The sequence below is a fragment of the Centroberyx affinis genome, unplaced genomic scaffold (genome assembly GCF_046629955.1).
Source record: "Centroberyx affinis isolate AG114_WGS23_722 - 3 ecotype Tasmania unplaced genomic scaffold, CSIRO-AGI_Caff_v1 ptg003492l_1, whole genome shotgun sequence".
Taxonomy (NCBI): Eukaryota; Metazoa; Chordata; class Actinopteri; order Beryciformes; family Berycidae; genus Centroberyx; species Centroberyx affinis.
The window spans coordinates 62,028-77,535 of record NW_027281447.1 but is presented as its reverse complement, the minus strand read 5'-3'; the positions used below and the strand labels follow the sequence as shown (position 1 = coordinate 77,535).

General features: G+C 43.0%; 1 protein-coding gene across 2 annotated transcripts; it reads left to right on the top strand.

Moving 5' to 3' along the window:
* Nucleotides 1-1,949: 1,949 nt before the first annotated feature.
* On the top strand, nt 1,950-15,491 carry adprh (ADP-ribosylarginine hydrolase). 2 transcript variants are annotated; one of them, XM_071539717.1, is made up of 8 exons: nt 1,950-1,974; nt 10,561-10,664; nt 11,142-11,250; nt 11,613-11,711; nt 11,839-11,944; nt 12,954-13,220; nt 13,620-13,834; nt 15,343-15,491. In XM_071539717.1, exons 1-8 carry the CDS (start codon nt 1,950-1,952, stop codon nt 15,489-15,491), a joined length of 1,074 nt encoding a protein of 357 aa, XP_071395818.1. The 2 variants fall into 2 exon arrangements, with proteins under 2 accessions (XP_071395818.1, XP_071395819.1); XM_071539718.1 differs by lacking the exon at nt 1,950-1,974 and having other exon boundaries at nt 10,557-10,664.
* The last annotated feature ends 17 nt before the right edge of the window (nt 15,492-15,508 follow it).

Below are 15,508 nucleotides of genomic sequence, written 5' to 3'. Positions count from 1 at the left end.
TGAAGTGTACAGGAACACACACACACACATCCAGAGAAGGACGCCTCCCGCTCCCTCACACACTCTTGATGCCACACACACACACACACACACACACACACACACACTAAAATTCAAACCTCTCTCTCTGCCAACTCTGTCAAAAGACCGTTCAATCATTGCATCACCTTTTTTTGTTCTAATCCACTTCTCTCCCCATTCCCCGCTCCTCATCCTATCTCCCTAAGCCTGTCTCCTCTCCCTTTACATCCTTCAATGTTTATGAAAAGTGAAAAAATCCCCTCATTATAAATGCATGGAGGCAACTATTGTCGTGAAAAGTAATTACCTCCTCTCTCCACACCAATTATGTCAAGGGACGGATGCTAGTGCCTCGTAGAAAACGGCTGACCAGAACAGAAACTTCAATGGACCCCCTAAGAACAAATCATTACCACACAAGCAAACTAGTTGGCATTGTTACACACAGACAGACTAATTGACAAGAAATGTTGCGTTACAGACTGACAAGAGCGGCGCCTGTAACCAGCACATATATTCAAACCACGGCAATTGCAGTTCCACCAATGACGAAACACTGCCGAACAAAAGCAAGCAGAATAAAAGAAAAAAGAAAAATATTGGATTCTAAGGACTTGAAGGTCCTCGTTCCTGTGAATGCGAGGTCATGGTGTACCGTCTGGAAAGAGAAGGGTTCGTGCTTCTCACACAGCACTCTGCTAAACTGCATCCTGCGTATTATCGTCCGTTGTGATGAGCTACCCTGATGCACCGTGTGATTCACTGGCCCATAAACGTGTGAAATGGAAATGCTAGCACCATAAATGTGTCTGTAAGTTACAGATGAGAAAGAGCCGGATATCAACATTGAAATAAGAAACACCACAGCTGCTGTGACAGCAGGAGTGCAATGGAGCGATTATTACAGATAAGAGAGGAAACAGGGAAAAAAAAATAACATTGATGAAAGTTGTAGGAGGATATGAAGGGAAAGAGAAGAGAAGAGAAGACATCCTGCTGTTCGCGTGTTCAGTTGACAATGCTGAGAAATACTTTGTACGACACTCTGCCGCTACTGCAGAAGTCAATAACATGCTTCAGAAAAGGTGACGGCCCACTTTCCCCTTAAAAGAAGGGCAAAGTTTGAGAGAATGTCAGCAGCAGAGTATTCTGTTCAACTGACTTAAATAAATAAACAAATAATTCACACAATTTTCATGGCTTAAGAGAGTCCAATCAACAATCAATATTTGTAAAGATGATCTCTACAAAAAAGAACTGCTGCATTTACAATGAAATCCTTTCATAAATGCAGTCCAAATCCTCACAGCTTAGGGAACTGTCTTATTTGCAGAGTAAGTTTGTTCCTATAATCCAACAATACATAACAACCGTAAAGATCCAGAGAAAGTACACGCTTGAGGCAGACGTATCTGTGATTTTATTATTTCATAAGGCCAGTGTGAAATAATAAATGGAGAAAACAAAGCGAAACATAGTTTTTGCCTCAAGCAAGTGCGTTCTCTGAACTTTAACATGCCAAATGAGCTTCATATTACAGCACTGCCTATAATATGTGTACCTACTGCCTGGAAATCATTCTGCGTACTGTCCCAGTTACCTTTCCCATTTCTCCAGCTCATCCCCTATGGAGGTTTACATCACAGAATAAATACTGGACAAACATTTGCTTATTGGCTCTGACTATAGGAGACAGTGTTGGATGTCCACCAGATGAAAATTGTGGAATAAAGGTAACACATTTCAAGGCGAAATTCAGTGCTGTTCTATTGAAAACTGTTTTTAAAGGATTTACAGAAAGGAAATGAGTCTTGCAGTGATCAACAGGCTGAAGAGATGTTTGACAATGCTGCCATTCACACAGTGGCCTTGGTTGCCATTATGGAGACGAGCTGCTGGAACAGTCACTGAGGGCAAAACAAGTTTATATGAGTACACTGCAGCCTCTGTCATGTGCAGATGAGTGTGCAGCAGCGTATGATCCAGGCAGCCTAATATGTGGCTCCATGCAAGAGGCATGTTTGTGTGTGTGTGTGTGTGTGTGTGTGTGTGTGTGTGTGTGTGTGTATGTATGTGTCAGCAGCCTCCTCTGCCAGCTTATACATTCATGCAGCTATAACTGTGTGGAATAGAGCAAAAACGTTATACAATGATGTGTATAGTGGTGTGTGTGAGTGTAAAGAAAGTGAATCATTAGTTAAGTATTTTGTTGCCTTTCTCATGCAGGCCCCCCTCTTTTTAGTAGATAAAGCGCCATCATACAAAACATTATTTTCCTGCAGACCTGTAATATACACAAGCCCCCCTGGCTAAAACCGATGAAACATAAACTTTGGTGAAAGTGGAAGAGAGGAAGGGGGAAAAAGAATAAAAGCAGGGAATGAAAATAACATCACAGGTTGTTCCTCCTGGCTAATTTTCTTATGGAACTAAATGGGGAAATTAGTGAGGAGAAACAACCATTAAAGGATAGTGCTGGTGTTAGTACCCGTCTACTGTGGCCAGCAATTTCTTCTCATTTACCTCAAATGACTGTTCCAAACATTACCTAGTCAGACTTAAAATTTCAGACTTAAATCAAACTAAAATCTGTTATTATGACATGGTATCAAATACTCCTTAGAAATTGTCTTAGCAATCAGATTTTGGATGCGCTACCAGGAATGAGGTCAGTTTTTATTTTTATTTCTGTTAAGCAGATGCCAGTAGATGCTGATCCTAAGTCAGATTTAACCACAGGATTCCTCCACAGGATTCCTCCCCATCCTCATGTGAATCAATTGTTCTGCAAATTGAGTTTTGTATTTATGGCATACCAACACAGCAGACACTTGACTGTGTTTTAAATGCATTTTTGAGGGGGAGACACAAAGGCAGGCGACCCAATTCACTCACAGATACATTGTCTGAAATGGTTAAAAGCAAATATTCATGCAACACGAGAAGCGAACCTGATGAGAGGAGTAAAAAATAACGATGGCAGTGCGCTCTCACAATATCATTATCCCCAGCACTTTACATTACCACGAATGCATACATTTTTATCATGTGTTGCCCCAAGCTGCATTCCCTGGAAGCGCCAGTGTCACGCTCTGTTCCAATCGAATTTAATCATGGTGGCTATACCAAAAGCGCTATAAGATGATTGTTTATTTTGCATATAAATTCTCACCCACATTCTCACTGGCCACAAATGTGATGACTGACAGCATTACACATGCATGCACTTTCAAAATACTAGCTGTTATGGAGCTGTTATCTCAGTCATGTCGAAATATGAGTAAAAAATAATTTAAAGTGTAATGTTCCCCTCACTCAAAAATGGGAACATAGAGCTTGTTTGATGTTTGTTCTCTTCCTTCCCTTATCCCTTATTCCCTAAACTCGTATACCCTTCCTTCTCCTTCACTCCTCGTCCTTGTCTGCCTGACATTCTCACCCCGGCCATGTTTTCAATCGATCTGATCCTATGGTTGGTGACAAATAAAATGCAGGCTCAAACGAGGGTCGATCAATAGACTAGTATGTTGTCGGTGAATTTCAATTATGTTTTTGCGGGTTGAAACATGATACAGAAAAACTCCATACTTAGCCGCTCATATGTCTGCTGCAGGTGGCATGATGATTCAAAGTTGGTTTGATAACTCAAGACCTTTGTGCACTGATCATTTATCCATCAGCCCCCTCCCTCATCCTCCCTCCAACCCCCTCCCATCCCCCCTCTCCACTCCTCCCCTCCCACCCCCAGGTGATGTGCAGCCAAGCACATTTAAAAACTGAATTCTATTACAGATACATTGATATGCAAAGAGGCTTGAAAGGGCATTTGAAAAAAAGATATTGAGTCTAGTGATGTTGGGTTTGCAGTCTTCATGAAGTCACTGTATAGTAAGAGTTTTTGGCTAAACATGAAATATCAACATTTTATTCGATATCATATTTTGTTCTGCTGTGGCTGAAAATCCTTTCAGACTGAGGCGGTCTGTACTTCAAGCTCACAACTGTTGCACCATTTCACATCAAAAGTAATGTGAGAAAGGGGAGAAAAAACATCAAACAATGCCTTGCAGGCCAAACACCTATGGAGATTATTAGAGCTCTTGAGAAGAAGTTGTAGAGGTTTTATGAAATTTTCAAGGTAGTGAAAAATACATCATGGCTGACCTCATGGGTGCTAATTACAAAGCAGCACTTCATGTTAACTTTCACATGCCAGGTTTGAAGGTTCTGGTTCAAAGTGGATGACAGATACAAGGGTTTAAGGAAAACAAATCATAGTTCCTCCGTAAACCAACAGTGGCTGTTATTTGATCACGCAATAGTAAAAAAAATACCAATTTATCGCTGAATTTATGCGTTAGAACAATATATTTGTACAACTTTGTCCTAGTCAGGTTAATCAGGGTGAAGCCTGTGTGAGAGCTGATGAAGTGAATTTGATAGGAAAACGTCAGCTGGGTGCTAATCTTAGACATGGGAGGGAATGGGACGCTGTATAACACGCGTGAAATGAGGCCCTAATTGTGTAAAACTTATTTAATTAATAAACATCCATGACGTGTTATCCTGACATCACCCTTCCTACGTCTCTCCCTTAATTGATTGCGTCATCGCATTATGCAAGCTTGGAGCTGAAATCAACAAGTCTGTGGAAGTGTTTGAAAGTGCGGCGTTGATGAATTATGAATGTGAGAGAGAGGGAGACAGAAACAGAGAGAGAGCGAGAGAGAGAGAGAGAGAGAAAGAGAGAGAGAGAAAACAAGCAAGAAAGAGAGAGAATGGAAAGAGAGATAAACAGATAAACTTTCCTGGAACCGAGAATTTATCATTATCATTTTTATGGAATTTAAATTGCCTTTTTTTTTTTTTTTTTTTTTACCTGAAATCTCAGAAAGGCTGATGAAAAATAAGTATGCACAAGAGGCCCTCACCAGAAAACACATCAGAATAAGTCAAATAATCAAATCAACTATAAAACACATCGCTGAGGAGATTGAAGTTATTCCAGCTCTGTTGAGCTATTGATTTTACATATCAGGGCCACTCCAAACTCAGAGACTCCATTTTCTCTGTCACATTGGCCCCTGGTTTGAAAATTCATTGGGGATTAGGATTTGGGGGAAAACCAATCACAGAGTGCCGTGCCTTCATAGAAGAGAGCCTAGTAGTTTAATGTGTTGGGTAGTTTAGTGGCAGGCAGTATTAAGATAATAACACAAAGTATAATACCACAAGAGAACATAAATATACTGAATTTCTATCGCAAAAAATTGATCTCTTCCAAACAAAACCGACCAGCCCTCCCGTTCCCAAATTACCTGTCAAACACAATCAGGATTCCTTTCTATTTACACCTCACCTCATATATTATTAAGCAGCCGTTAAATGTTAAACAGCAATTAAGCGTCTAATTTTAGGGTATAAGTAAAGAAGACAAAAATGAGAGGAGAAAAGGAAAAAAACAAACATGTTGCCTAGTCCAGACAGGGTTTCCATCCTGGATTTCCAGTCCAAAACAAGCAAATTAAGTCTGTCAGATGTTAACCCATAACTGATGCCTATAACATTAACTTCAAGGGTGACCTTTCATTATTCTACAGTGCTGCACTTCATGGCAAAGTGCACAGGAGAAATCTCTGCGCTGGAGTGTACTAGAGAGGGCAGTAATCCAATAAATTACAATTTATGTCAGAGCTACAAGACAGTTGAAGTTTGTCACAGGGTCTCACTGTAGAAGTCTGGAAGCGAGTGTAACTTCCTCGGCAGCTATAGGTGCAACACATAAAACCTCTGGGGTCCTTCATTAATTTGACCACAAAAAATGTCACTGATTTGCCCGGAAACTAAAGCTCCACAACCGGGAAATCAACTCCCAGAAGTCGTGAAATTCAGTCCCAAGATATGTATGTAGTTTGATTCATATGGCTGGTACTGGGTAATCCATTTTGTTATAATCACTGCTGTGAGGCCAAGTCTCTTGTGCTGAGTTCAAATTGCTTGGAAGCTACTGTGAAACCAGGGCAGTGGTGACACATCCACACTTACATCATCAATCTTAAAGGATGCAGGTATGCACACACACACACACACCAAAACACTCATTATTCACTCACTCAGACACTCACTGTTCCCTCTTTCTCTCTCTCTCACATACACACACACACACACGCACGTACACACATGCCGACACCCCCATAAACAGTGTTAATTCTCCACCATATACAGCCCCAATTGTAATTCGCCAGCCAGTTGCTAGGCAACGGTTGGAACTTGTAATACCATTCGGGTATCATGACTGCAGAGGCCCGCCTGAAGTGGGGTGGGTTGCGGGGTTTGGCGGCGGGTCGGGTGAGGAGGCTGGTGGGGGGAGGAGAGGGGTTTGGAGAGGGAGAAGGATGATGACCGGTCCAACTGGTGTTCTGATCCAGGCTGTGCAGGAGAGAGAGGGAGACACACGGGCCGATTAGCTCCTCCCCCCACCCAGCCGGCTGTCTCCCCCCTCTCTCTTTAACCGTCATTGGGTCAACCCTGATGCCACTTCTGACAGGGAGAGGTCTAAAGACTCAGAGGTTATGGCTTCAGGGGGGCACACATGGTACAGCAGCGGGGGAGAGACTTCCCTCCTTCCCTTTCCAATAGAACCGTTAACAGCAGCCTCAGATCTGAAGAGTATTATGCTGGAATGTGAAATTAGCAACAAAACTTGTCTTTGAAGAGTCTGCAGCGTCTCTGGGAAGCGGTGACGCGGCGGAAAGTGACAGTTTTATTGAAACTTTGTGTGTGTCTGTGTGTGTGAGGGGGTTTGGGGGCGGGGGGAGATAGAATGAAGACAGAAAGTAACAAACTGGCAAAGGAAGGCAGGAAGAAAGAAGGAAAGAAAGAGAGTCAGACAGTCTGTCAGAGCATCCACCAGGAAGAAGCCTATACAACAGGGAGTTGGAGTTTGTCACAGAGCTACAGCCCACATCCTCCTTTCAGGCAGTCAAGGCTGCCAGCGCACTCCCCATGTGACACCCACCCTCCACCCCCACCTCCCACCACCCCACCCCCCCCTCACTCATCATCCCTCGGAGGCAGCCTGGGAGCAAGTTTGTCAAGCTTAGTCAAGCTGATCTTCGCTCCATCGCCAAGCAGAACTAAACTAACCATCGACTGGAGCTCAACCGTGCCAAAGGGGGCAATTTAAAAAAAAACATTATAATCACATGAGGAAAAATGTCTTTGGCTTGATAATTAGTATGAGGATATCTTTGATGCTGTTTGGCTGCTGTGCAGCAGCATACTGGGCTGCTGATTGTGGCTGCATCTTCACTGTCCTATTTGCATCTGTCTCAAACCCAGTTTTCAGAGTAGGAAAACAATTCATATGCAACAGTTTCAGGGTGATGGTTGTTTTTCAGGGTTTTCTTTGTTGAGGAGAGTCGGGCAGTTAACTGTTATTTCTGTCAATACAAATTGATCCATAACCACTGTAACATTTTCAGCCACAGCAAAATGGAACCAGTGTGTGATGTGTGTGATTGAATGACAAGATGAAGTCAAAGTGTTGTGTACAGCTAATCAATGGCCCCGTATTGGAACCTGGATTGAGAGATTTCTCTGCCTCGGTGTATAGACATTATTGACACATTCATTCCCTCTCTCTTTCCATCTCTCTCTCTCTCTCTCTCTCTCTCTCTCTCTCTCTCTCTCTCACACACACACACACACACACACACACACAAAGCCTAATGCAGCAGGGTCCCTCAGCTACAACAATGGCGATTGAGTGACGGTGTGTGAAACTGTAGGCACCACCACCCAGGCATTTCTATGCACGCACCATTTACTCTTATTTCACCAGTGTGCCTTTCCAGCCTGGCTTGCCATCATCCTTTATGGCTCCTGACAACTCATGTGACAAACAGCCTCGGGGCCGTCTCTCTCCAGATACCTCAGCTCCCTCCACAGCCTACACGTTCCCTTTGATGATAATCGTCTGGTAGTGAAGACCGGCCGGGCGCATCGTGTGGATCACAGTAAGCCTGGCATCGGGATTCACCGGCATCACGCATCAATCATCAAGTCTGTTTCCATTTCAAAGCCACTGTTGGGTGTGGTGCAGCGAAACCATGCCACCATGTGGAGGGAGAAGCTTCAGAGCGCATCAGATTGATGAGCAGATAATAGGTTTTGCAAGTGGAGAGAAATCTAAACCACCAGTCTACGTGTAGCTGGATTCATACAGGGACTGAAAACTTGATTTTAATGTAATGCAATATGACTCCTTATTGATCCCTGTAGGAAACCTCTCTTTTCACTTGCCTCTCTCCACAGCAGATATACAGCAGATTCATAGCAGCGCCTCTGGAGCGTCTTGCTCAAGGACATTTCAGCAGGATGGATGCTTGCTGACACAGGAGCTTGAAGCCGAGTCCTCCGGGTGAAGGATGATGGCCTTCCTGCCCAGTTCTCCACCCTGCTGACCAAACTCAACATGATCCAGACTGGGTTTGACCGTGGTTCCGTGTTAACCCTGCAAAGAAAAGATCAGATCTGGATCACATGGGAATAAGAATCAGACTGATCTCTTCCTGTGTAAATCTGTTTGCAGAAACGTTTGCACATCTGTTATTGATGCATCTGTTGCTATTATTCAACCTAGCTGTTTGCACTCTGACCAGCTGCACCACTCACTCCCCCCTCATTATTGTTACCAACTATGACAATGCTGCCACACTGAAGCAACTATTTGGCTTTGAATGTATACTTGTAGTGTGTTTATGTTTAATCTATGTCAAACAGTACATCTAGTCTGCACTATATGTGAGGTCAGTGATGTAGCGCTAAATAAAAAGGAGGGTAAACTATGACCTTCAGTCAGTGATTCCAAGGCAACAACATAAACAAAAACAATTATATTTTCAGAAAAGCCCCATCTTTACGTAACATCATTTTGATACGACTAACAATAATGTACTCTACAAATCTACCTCATAAAGATTAATATCAACCTAAAAAGCTGGGTCAACTCTGTTCTGCAAACATAAAGGTGGGTTTAAGTGGGTCTACCCTCTGTGAGGTCCTGCAATGTTTTGTGCTACACTTAGTCTTTCAGTCCTTTATTGTTTAGCTGCCATGTAATGAGTCAGCACCAATTAACCAGGTCAAATTCCCTCTGCACCCTCTGTACTTCTGATTCTGACCCAATCTACATTAGAGCAATGTCTGAGATGATAGGGGCAAGACCCATCTTTTATACCTATAGGGTATCATTCACTGGTAATTAATAATTTAATAATTAATTTAATAATAAAGATGTTATAAACAAACTATCACACAATAGTAGTCTGGCAGGAGAGGTACTACACTGGAATATTTACATGTTATCCATTCTCCTCTGTACAATAGAAGCACACAGAAAAGCAGAGTAAAACAGATGGAAATGTGTGGTGCAGCTGTGTGAAACAAAAGGCAGAGGGGTTGAAAAGCGTCAATGATTATCCTGGACTCGAGGACAGATTTACCATTTGGTTGGTAATGTGTCCATCTTGGCAGCTGAAGTGCAGGTTTCTAAATTTGGTTTGCTGCTGCTGCGCCTATTTTGGCTCGCGCATTTCCAAAGCGCCCAGCCGGTCTGCCTGGGTTCAGAAGTGTTTGCAGTAACTTAGTGAATGAGCTGTGTTTCTCGGCCTGTCTGAGGTGGACTGAGCTAGCACTTACGTCGATTATCCAGCAGTAAGAGTAAGCAGTGGCTCTGCACCGCTTCAGTTTGCAGCCCCGGTGTCAACTTGCCTGTGTGACCGCCTGCTGAAGCCTGACTTCGGGGAGAGACACGTTGCAATGAACCGGTGAGGTTGCATCTGGGTTGACAACACATGCAAGATCGCATTATATTCCTTAACTGACAATTAACCCTACTGGGCGAAACCATGCTTAGATAGAGAGTGGTTTTATGTTTGAAAATTTTACTTTCACGTCTGATCGATGTTTGAATTCACATGAATAATCTCCCTAATGCAAAAATGTGTTTCACATATAGTTATGTTTTGAGGTTTGAGATGTTTCAAAATCTGCAAAATGGCCAAAAACATAGGTTACTTGCACGTGTAGTTGAAATTCATTCGGAATATAGGCTGCAGCCTGTTTCAAAAGTAGATACAGATTTTCATATACATTATTAATACACACTGTATTATTAAATATTTTCCTGTGTCCAGGTATAGCCTACTTTACCCAGTATTTTGAGTGGACAAAATGTACTTCTGATGTATTTGCAGTGCAGATGTTATCAGAAGCACTCATACATTGTCCAAACAAATGTCATCTTCATTTACAAATGCATTTTGGTTAATTTTAGAATATTTTGAAACATATCTAAATATATTCTGAAGTGAAATGTATTTTTTGCAGCATAGGTCAATAGGCCAAGCATTTGCAATAATAACAAAAGGTCTATCCATCTTGCTTCATTGCAAAACACACCAGACTGATATGGGATGAATGTTTAACTGAGTACCAGGAGCCTTTATGTCTTTTCTCCCAGCAGCTTTGCTACAGTAGAACACTATAAGGCAGCCATGTTGCTGAGTGGGGTGGGCGACGCTCTGGGTTACAGGAACCAGCTGTGGGAGTACAACGAGTCGGGACCGGTCATTCACCAGGTCAGACAAGGAACAACATAGAAAGAGACGTCATACTACTCACATGCTACTACTGCTACAAGGGTTGACTAGTCCAGTGGTGTTCCAAAGTGGGGTCCGGGGGCCTCCAGGAGTCCTTCAGTGGGTTTCAGGGGGCCCAGCAAAATGAGTAATAGTTTAACTTCACTATTACTGCATTCACAAGAGGAGAGGATTTATAAGGATGACTGTTTTGATTACAGATTTCATTGCAAACTTTATACAATTCTACACTAAATCATAACTGACTTCTTCTGTATGGTTCCTCAGGACCAAATCTCAGGACCATATCTTATCAAACATTGTCTAATGCGTATCTATGGACATGAAAAGGTTTGGGAGCCTCAGACATAACCCCTCTGAACAAGTGTTTATTAGAAGTCAAGTTGGTGGGTTTGTGGTTCATGTACATTATTATTAAAAGCTGAATCTGACTCATCGGCCTTTCCATTATGGCAGGAGCTGAAGGAGCTCGGCGGGCTGAAGAACATCAAGGCCCAGCTCCCCGACTGGCCGGTGAGCGATGACACAGTTCTACATCTGGCAACGGCCGAGGGACTGGCAACTGGTGAGGTCGAAATCACATTGTACCAATCTGTTCTCTCCATTCTGTTTTAATTGACATCGATCCGGCGGTTGATTGGATTGATTTGATACTCGATGCCATTGTGATGAGGCCTCATCGTGACACAAACCCAGCCCTCCCTCCTCAAGAGCCCAAAGTAAAGGTTAAGTACAATTTCCACTGTCTTGCCTTTATCTACTGATTTATTTCAGACTTGAATGCGAGGTATAAGGGTAAAGGAAGATGGTAGAAATTCAACTTGACCTTTACTGTGGCAGGGCAAAGCAACCGCTCTTGTTAACAGATCTGTTAGGTGTTAGTGTTAGGGGTGTACGGCAGGAACAAGATGACTTTCTCCCTCATAGGGAAGACAGGGGAGGAGCTGCTGCATGAGGTGGCTGCTCGCTACGTTGAGGGGATGAAAGACATGGAAGGGAGGAAACCGGGGCCTTCAAGCATTCTGGGTGAGAGAGAGAGAGAGAGACATCATTCATTATTGATGCTTTCAATCTTAATGCCTTCCTTCTTCACTCATATCGCCTGCATGAGTGGAGAAGCGGAGGCCCTACATGCTCTGCCTCATCCCGTCAGGAGTGTCCCAGCTGAGGCCGGGGCAGGAGGGGGGGTACAGAGTGCCCTATAACCCCGAGGGGACGGGCTGCGGAGCGGCCATGAGGTCCATGTGCATTGGCCTGAGGTAAAACAAACACACTGTAACTCAGCCTAATCCTTATGTAGTCTTTTTTTTTATATTCTATATTTTGTCTGAGCGCTCCATGGGTCAAATTATTAATTCCTAATAACCCCGACCTTGCAATATGGCTTCCATAAGCAAATACAAGGCATCTATTTATCCTCTCCTTTGAGTAATCATTTAGTTGTACTTAAGCTTCTGGCTAGTTTTTAGTATAATTGTATACAAGCAATAACTGAAGCTTTGGGATTAATAGTGTGAAGTAATTAAGTTGCACAATGATTTCTGCCAATTGAGGCAGGGAAAATATATTCAAATAACAAATTGCTTTTTAAGTAATCCAAGAGGCCAAAGCATTTCCCTAAAATATTAGGACCTGGCCTGAAATCTTGGGGCTGAGGTAGTATCAGATAATTGCATTTTTTTTTTTTTTTTGGTTTGTGACATTCCTGAAGTTTGCAGTAATGTTATAAAGAGTGACTCCGGGGCAGGCGGAATAAAATGCAATTTTGAGATGCAAAAAAAAAAATAATTTTGTGTGTGCGCCTGACAGTGAAGTAGAATTGTGATGTAATTAGGTGGGTTCATAAAAAGTGCAGAGTAAGTTGGTTCGGGGACCCAGTGCTGAACAGAAGACATAGAACATTTTATATTTTGATTTATGATTTAGGTTCTTAACTGATGCTCTTATCCAAAATGATTTATAATAAGTGCAACTCTGGAATAAGCGTAAATTCTCTGATCACCAAGCAGACAATAATAAAGGGTTCAAGGGTTAAAACAACAAGCAGTACAAAAAAATTTATTATGTGGAGTCTATAAAGTAATGAAAAGAAGTATTGTGCACACAGTTGCCCAGTTTCAAACAGAATATTAATCTATACTTGAAAAGACATTTCTCTTATGTGATAGAACTCATTAAGTTTTCTATGGAGGGAACTTCAACAAAAATATCCTCCATTTACCTGGGGCAATATAGCGGATTGTGACTTTCATATCTTGGCTCCAACAGGTATGCAAAGCCTGACCAGCTACTGTCGTTGGTGGCGGTTGCCGTGGAGACAGGCAGGATGACCCACCCTCACCCCACTGGTTTCCTGGGAGCCGTAGCATCGGCTCTTTTCACCGCGTATGCCGTCCAGCGCCGGCCAATCACCACCTGGGGTCTGGGCCTGATCAACGAGGCCTGTCCAATCGCCAAGAGCTTTGTCGAGGGTCGAGGCTTCGCCGCCGAGGAGACGGACAGAGACTGGGGTTACTTCAGTGACAAGTGGCAGTGGTATGAGCAGCAGGAATCATGACATGACCATAGGCAGGAGCAGCTTTGTAGGTCAGGCTGTCGTGTTGTATTCAAATCCAAGGCTCCAACAACACTAATCTATTAGCTTACGTCAATTCTAAGGTCAACAGATAATGGCATGAAATTTGTACTAAAATGTCATTGGTCAAATTCAGTTCAATAACGTGACCTTATAAATCACGCACCTCATTTTGATTCCAAACCATTGCTCATGAAGACGAAGGATTGACACACGAATCGATTACACACTTGGGTTTGTCTACTTAAAGTCATGAGGTAACAGCATGTTGATGGCGTCTCGCTTCTGTAATTTCCGATTCATTTCCAGTTCCAAAAGATTTTAGGGTGGGACATAATTCCTTCTCCCTCTGTTTCAAGGTACCTGAATCTGAGGGGCATCTCTAACGGGGTGGGGCCTGCGGTTTGGCCCGCCTCCTACGGGCCGGCGGAGAGAGACGAGGCCTATAAGAGCTTCAGCCTGTCCGGCTGGGCGGGGCGAAGCGGCCACGATGCTCCGATGATTGCCCTCGACGCCTTGCTGGGGGCGGGGTCAGACTGGGAGGAGCTTATGAACAGGGCGGGCTTCCATGGAGGTCAGAGTTCAGAGTAGAAAATATATTTTTGTATTTGTGGCTTAAACTTAATTAACGCCTCCTTCTAGTCAGGTGTAGGGATTTGCAAAAGTCCATTTTTTTCAAGCTCAGATAGTCAGTGGGTTGTCAGAATGATTAGAGAGTTGTTAGTCGACTAGTCGGTCTCAAGAGAGGCCTATTTTTAAATTCGGCTGCACTGTGGATAGGCGTAAGAATAAGTTTCTTAGCTATAATAATAATGAAAAAGCACGAACTGTGTGTTTGAGGCCGAAGGCTTATCAGTTTCTTAATTAAGAAAAAGGTCAAAGAAATGTAAAACACCTTTCTGGTCTATTTCTTCCTTTGTGCTCGTGTTGAACACAGACCTGCAGCCTTGGTCTAGTTTACAATATCTGTGTGATGACATAGTTTAGATGTATGATGACATTTTAATGGGGCATATTTAAGACAGCTTTCCACATCCTTTCTAAAATTGGTGGGATTAGGCAACTTTTACACCATCACAAAAAAAAGATTGGCTATAGCAACTACTCTGGCCCATCCCTAGTCAGGAGTTTTACTTTTTCCTGAAGACTCAGAACACTTTGCCCTCTGACATTTAGCCATATGGAATGTTATTCTGAACTAAAACTGGTCTCCATCTGCCATCGTCTTGGCGACCGAAGCGGCCTTGCACAGGCTGCACAGATGACGTGTACAGAAAACTTTTCTTTCATACAGCTACTATTCAGCAAACACTCTGAGGCTGAGGTAAATCTGAAAAAGAAAATCTGCTCAATAACCTTGGGAATTCAATCATCCTGTTAGCACTGTGAATTTGAGTCAGTTTTTATAGAGCTAAGATGAGCCATTGAGTGGACCGGTGATTAGTGAACAACCTACAACTGGCGATTCTATACAATGTGTCCATTAACAGCCTTACATCCTGCTGAAGTGTCCTTGAGCAAGACACTGAACCCCTACCTGCTCACTCAGTATCAGTCATCCTACATAAGAGCACCAGCTTCATGACTTAAGAAATATTCTAGCTTCTTGGGAGAGATCTGGATTCCTCTCTCAATAAAAATTTTGCAGAGTTTAGAGCAGAGTCTAGAGCTGAACAATTAATCGTAAAAACCCCCCTCAAAATTGCAACATGAACTTCTGCAATTAATCGCTTAAGAGAGAGGGGGGTCCAAAATGGATTTCTGGTGTTTTAGAGCTGCGGTTAATCTTTGGTTCATGAATTAAGTATAATTAATCTATTTTTCACTTTTCTTTAAACAATTTATGACAAAAAATTCTGTCAAATAATTGCAATTAGATTTTTTTGTAGTTTAGACTAGGCTTGACTTGTTACAGTAATGATGGTTAAAAGGTATGTGAATAGCAATGGTGCGACATGTGAATTCACTGACTCAATACAATCCAATTAAAACCATGACGTTGAGAAAATCTGCTTCACCGCAGGATTCCCACACCTCTCCGTTCATGCTTTTCTCTCCCTGGCTGTGCCTCCCTCTCCCCAGGCGACAGCGACAGCACAGCCGTGATCGCCTGCTGCTGCTGGGGTCTCCTCTACGGCACCCGGGGCGTCCCCGAGGGCAACTACGCCAATCTGGAGTACCGGGAGCGACTGGAGCGCAGCGCCGAGCGGCTCTACGCCCTGTCACACTGAAAAGAGCCGTCACAGTC